Here is a 6,467-nt window from a genome sequence, read left to right as displayed (position 1 = left end):
TTACTCGCATCGTTTATCTGTTAAACTCAGGTATTACTCGCATCGTTTATCTGTTAAACTCCGGTATTACTCGCACACGCAACAGGTAGAAAGAATCGTTTATCTGTTAAACTCAGGTATTACTCGCATCGTTTATCTGTTAAACTCAGGTATTACTCGCATCGTTTATCTGTTAAACTCCGGTATTACTCGCACACGCAACAGGTAGAAAGAATCGTTTATCTGTTAAACTCAGGTATTACTCGCACATGCACACAACAGGTAGAGTAAATCATTTATCTGTTAAACTCAGGTATTACTCGCACACGCAACAGGTAGAGTAAATCATTTATCTGTTAAACTCAGATATTACTCGCACACGCAACATGTAGAATGAATCATTTATCTGCTAAACTCAGGTATTACTCGCACACGCAACATGTAGAATGAATAATTTATCTGCTAAACTCAGGGTATGTTCCCAGTCAGGGCGATGTTCCCGCCGTCATTAGGCAACATATGCGCCGCGCATGCGCAGTGCTTACCTGGTAGTAAGGATCAGGTCCCTTCTGCGATCCTTGCTGCGTTAACATGCCGGCGATGGAGGCTGCGTTGTAGCGCATGCCCTGTCCGGGGGGTCCTGGAGGTCCGGGGGGTCCTGCAGGACCCTCGTCTCCGGCCTTGCCATCGTCTCCCTGCAGGCCCCGCTGACCCTAGCGGACGAAAGGTGAACGCGAAAACATTAATTTTTAAGTTTCTAAAAAATAAGTTACGCGAAATTTAACCCAAGAAAAATCTAAAGGTATTTTTAACCTTGTTGACTTATATATATATTATATATATAGTTGGTTAGCCTATACACACACACACACACACACACACACACACACACACACACACATACACGATTTTTGCTACCTAATGTTGTGACGTGACTTGTTTAAAGCTGGGTTAACACTATCAACTTTCTGGTTGTTGAAAAGTTGACGAGTTGATCAACTAATCTAATCGACCAAAAGTCGACAGTGTAAACGTAAACGTTGAACGCTCAACTAGATAATATCAACTAGTTAAGAGATTAGAACATGTTCTATCTTCTCAACTTTTGGTCAACGAATTGAAAAACTTTTTGCCATGCGTCCACTCAGATAATAGCAATCAGGAGGTGTGTCCTTCCACCCTGGAGGGAAATTATTAATGCGTTTTTGGCGCCCCCCCCCCTTTCATCAAACCCTGGAACCACACCCTACTTTAAACAAATATGCGATGTACCCGATTAGCTATTCGCAAATAAATGTATCAAATGTCTGTTATAATGTACAAAATGAATTTAAATCTAGCTGTTTATATATTACTCTTGCCTATATCTGTCGTGCTCAAAGTTCTGTGTAAATTAGTGTATATATTTTTTCCGTGTACAATTCTTTAAATATCAGTTCATTATACAACAGGTTCTTAACCGAACGCAACGCGACACCTATATAAAATTATATTTATATATAATTATGCATTTATAATTATACAGATAATGCTCCAATTAACGTGTGTTGTGTGCCAATGAATGAGGGCGAAATGTTGTCTTGCAACAGTATATATAGTTGTTAAAACGAAGGGTGACGCATGCACAGCAAGTTCGCACAGCAATTCAGCTTACATATCCGGTCCGTGTCCGCAAACAGATCCGGTCACGTGGTATTTGGGCTTCTTCGTTGGCCTGTCCGTGTACTAGTTCTTTTGATTGCGCATGTGCAACAAATTTAGGACGCACTCAAAATTTCCCGTACCGAGTGAGCACTTTTCGTAAAAGGTAAGCTATTCAATATAACTCAACGCACTTAATTAAGATCATTAATTGTATAATTAATGTACAGATAACATGCACTGACAATTACAAAGACGATGCGGCAGTGAGAATCGTCTGGTCGTCTAGTTAAGCTACTCCTATATATATATATATATATATATATATATATATATATATATATATATATATAATATGACACTCCTGCTATTATCACTAATACTCATGATGTGTCTCGTTACGGAAATTAACATCCAACCCTTTACCTACGTTTCAGTACCGACAGGACCGGTGGGCGGAAACAGTGATAGAGTACCGGACGGATAAGCCAAAGAGGTTACCAGTGATAGATATCGCTCCATTTGATATAGGCGCATCGAACCAGGAATTCGGCATGACAATAGGAGATGTATGCTACTCATAGCGGTGCCACGCGCATGCGCGATCTACCTGTGTATAGAAGCGTTGCACAAATGCCTGCGTATGATCATAATACTTTTTTAAACTTTAGAACGAGTTGAATTTGTACATTGCAACGACATTTACTGTATAAGTATTCAGCAATGCCTTTCGCAGACGTCTATATGCAACAGTATTTTTGATGATGGCTGTTTTTAGCGCTCATTTTAAATCGCATATCACCGGGGACTGTCGTGGAATGTGTAGTGCTGAATAGTCAAACCATAGCGTACAACGAAATTTCGCTTGTCGAGTATATCTCATTATTTTGCTAGAAAAGCGAGTGTAACGCGGCATTATTACCTTTGCCTTTGCCTTTGCGAATCAGCGCCGATTGTTGTAACGTAACCATGGCAATTATAACATTGATGTGGAGCGACCGATTACGACGAAAAAAAACTATAGAACATTTTTTTAAACTCTTTATCGTTTTTATCACGATGACGATTCTTTTAGGCTGAACGAAACCCGGGACCACTACCGATTTTTTTTTTACCTCGATATTTGCATTTAAGTCACTTTGCATTTAATTTGCACAGAAGCTTTCAGCTGCAAGATAGCAAAGCTTGCCTGCTGATGGCCCTCTACGGATCACAGGCACACACTAGCCATACAGTAAGCGCAGTAGTTCGCGAAGTAGATAATAAAATGCGTTGTTAGGTCAGCATGCAGACAGCATATACCGTGTCAAACAACATTAGTTGTTTGGTGATCTTCCCCCATTCTCCCATCACATTGGTGTGGCGTTCCAAACTTACTAGTGCATGTTGGTTAGTCACGTATGTGTATCACTGCCAAATAGATATACATTTTTATATTGAAACAGTGTGAACAATTTTTGCTATGTATTTTTTACAATAAAAGCAAGTGTGTTATACTGTAAGTGAGTCCAAAACATTTTTCGGGGGCCTACTTTCCATTTTCCAGGGCTCTTTTTCACTTTCCAGGGCGACTTTTTTCGCAGGCTGTTTCCTCAAATGTACACACAAGCACAGTAGCTAATACACACTCGTGGGCGCGCACACACCACACACACGTCACACGGCACGCACACACGCACGCACGGCACGCACACACACACACACAGACACAACACGTCAATATTCAAGACAGTTTATTCATCAGACTGACAGACTAACATGATAATCACAACTCACAAGTCACAACCACAAATGCACCTTGAATAGTGAATACATCAAGGTTCAGCTAACACACAGAACTATTACGGCTAGCCAAATAGTGGAATGTCCGCCTGTACGAGCCTAGGAGGATCGATTGTTTATATCGCGAAGTCCTCTGCGGCTGGGTCCAAGGCCCGCGTAAGGGCCCGGGAAGCTCAGGGGGGTGAGAAAGCGGCCCGCGAGCCACGTGTGAATGGGCTGTGCACATCGACGCTGCGCGTACGTGCCTGCTTGGCAGGGCGCGCATTGATTGAAGTATGGGGGGGCACGATTGTTCAGCGTGGTACTAATCAGCTACTAAAATTTAAGGGTTGGCATTGCTGGACTATGAGAGAGCGGCGCAGCAAACTCTTTGGGAATTGACAAAAAAAGCTACAATCGGGAATGACACACGAGTGTGCCGGCAGGGAAAAAATATATGTGTGAATTTCATTAGGATTTCCATGGGATTACGTTCTATAATCCTAGGTCGTTGGTCCTACGGTCTACGTAGGCACGCCCGCAGCACCCCGCCACGCACGCATGCAGGCACGCACGCATTGCAGGCACGCACCCTGCAGGAACGCCACGCGCCGCGAGGCACGCAGCAGCGCACGCGCGCAGCGCACACACGCAAGCACGCCCTGCAGGCACACCCAGCACGCCGCACGCACGCGCGCCGGCACGCACGCCGCGCAGGCACGCACGCGCGCAGGCACGCAGCAGCGCAGCAGGCACACACGCAAGCACGCCTGCAGGCACACCGGCACGCACGCACGCGCGCAGGCACACACGCAAGCAGCGCGCACAGGCACACACGTATATATACGCGCGGCGGCGGCGCGCGCGTTGATTGAATGCAATACACACATGCATGCTTAAAGATAAACACATTAGAATTCTACGGCGCGTGGAACCCGGCTGCTGCTAGCGGCAGAGGCCGAGCGAGATCGGCAAGGCGCGGGACCGACCTGGACAATCGATTTTCAGGCGACTTTTGCTTTTGGGGTCGCCCCCGATATCGTATTTTCGAGGCTCTTTTGGCATTTCGGGCGAAATCGCCCGCCGCCCCGTGTATTTTTTACCCTGCTACTACCTCCTACTTACCTACCTACCTACCTACCTACCTACCTACCTACCTACCTACCTACTTACCTACCTACTACCTACCTACCTACCTACCTACCTACACTACCTACCTACCTACCTACCTACCTACCTACTACCTACCTACCTACTACCTACCTACCTACCTATCCTACCTACCTACCTACCTACGCTACCTACCTACCTACCTACCTACGTACCTACTCTACCTACGTGCCTGCCATGCCTGCCTGGCCTGCCTGCCTGCCTGCCTGCCTGCCTGCCTGCCTGCCTGCTCGCCTGCCTGCCTGCCTGCCTGCCTGCCTGCCTGCCTGCAGCCTGCCTGCCTGCCTGCCTGCCTGCCTGCCGTGCCTGCCTGCCTGCCTGCCAGCCTGCCTGCCTGCCTGCCTGCCGGCCTGCCGGCCGCCTGCCTGCCTGCCTGCCTGCCGGCCTGCCTGCCTGCCTGCCTGCCTGCCTGCCTACTTACTACCTACCTATACCTACTACTTTACCTACTGCCAATCTCCTTTCGTTAGAAGTGGAGCAAGCGAATGTTCGTAGCTTGGTGCAAAGTAATAACCCGAACTGACGGTGAGTGTACACGTCATCGTGCAAGGGGTTATATTAGCGATATTTTATCATATATTTACGATCCATCGTTGTGGTTGATACAATTAAGTGTAAGGGTCACAAGGTGTCACAAGAAGGTGTCACAACATGCTCGTAAAGCAGTTTATATTTCATCATATTATTTACGATTACGAAGAATTCCCCTCTAAGCTAATAGCGAACCCATCTTTATTGCTGAGGAATTCCCCACTCGTTACGATGTTCAGGCTGACACACTTGTGTCGGCAACACACAACTACACACAACGCAGGGGCGTAGATAGCGGGGGGATGGGGGATGCTTCCCCCCCCACTTATTGACGTGGGGGGATGGCGTGTACAATCATCCCCCCCTACTTTCAGGAGGAAATGGGAGTTCAAAATTTTCTGGGGGAGGACCCGCATACCCCCGCCTGTTTCTTACAACCCTCCTCGAAAACTGCATTGGCCACTGTCGAGCGTACACAATTGGGTCAAATTGAGCACCCACTTCAAAAATCGTTCCGCGGCGCCTGTAGAGTACTGCTAACAAAGTTATGATTATGAAATTTGTATGCATATCAAAAGTCAAATTTGAGTTCATCTGACAGGGGCGTAGATGGCGGGGGATGGGGTATATCCCCCACACTATTGAGTGGGTGGCTTAGATCCCCCTACTTTCAGAAGAAAATGGGAAAAAAATAATATTTTACAGACAATATAATACTGGATATTTATCTTCAAATCCGTCATCGCTATTCATACTCTCCTAATGTATTAATTACAGAAATAGAACGTGACATACATCTACTGTAAAATGGCTGTAACTCGTTCCAAGAATGACATTATTTAACTGAAACTCAGACGGTTAATTTTGCATATACGATTTTTTTCAAAGTCCCCAAAGTCTTATCACTGCTCACGAAAGTTAAATCCTTGCTTATTCAAAATTAAAATAACCTATTGAGAGTTGGGATATTGAATTTCACGGGATTGAATGGAATAATTCAATTATCTCACTTTTTGGGGGGATGGGGGTGCTGAGACCCGACCGGAAGTAAACCCGATTTTTGTATAAGGGGTGAAAAATATGCACTTTTTGGTTCAAATCTGGTTTGTTTTCTCATATTTTTTTGCAGTTTTAACGTTCTCAGTAAAATATACGTTTTATCAAAATTTCAAGAGAGATGATTCCAGTGCTGTTGTTGTCAACGGGGGGTCGGTAGCACGGGGCGGTCACCCCCCCCTAGAATTTTCAGGGCGAAAGTATTTAGCCTAGGTAAGTCTGCACTGGTAACCCAGTGAGGACATGTACATAGGCACAGATTTGGTATAAGTATTCAGGGCCGTAGTGGCCGCCACGGCAGCAACGGCACTGCGTGGCCACTATTTTGA

The 6,467-nt window shown here is 45.7% G+C and overlaps 1 protein-coding gene across 1 annotated transcript in view; it reads left to right on the top strand.

Moving 5' to 3' along the window:
* Window positions 1-3,122, top strand: part of LOC106814441 (collagen alpha-1(I) chain-like) — a 7,997-nt gene extending 4,875 nt beyond the window's left edge. Inside the window, exon 8 of the mRNA XM_014818759.1 lies at window positions 2,058-3,122. Coding sequence (XP_014674245.1) covers window positions 2,058-2,204 — 147 coding nt within the window. The 3' untranslated portion in view covers window positions 2,205-3,122. The remainder of the gene's footprint in view (window positions 1-2,057) is intronic.
* The last annotated feature ends 3,345 nt before the right edge of the window (window positions 3,123-6,467 follow it).

The sequence above is a fragment of the Priapulus caudatus genome, unplaced genomic scaffold (assembly GCF_000485595.1).
Source record: "Priapulus caudatus unplaced genomic scaffold, Priapulus_caudatus-5.0.1 Scaffold926, whole genome shotgun sequence".
Taxonomy (NCBI): domain Eukaryota; kingdom Metazoa; phylum Priapulida; class Priapulimorpha; order Priapulimorphida; family Priapulidae; genus Priapulus; species Priapulus caudatus.
This window is presented reverse-complemented; position numbering and strand designations above follow the sequence as displayed.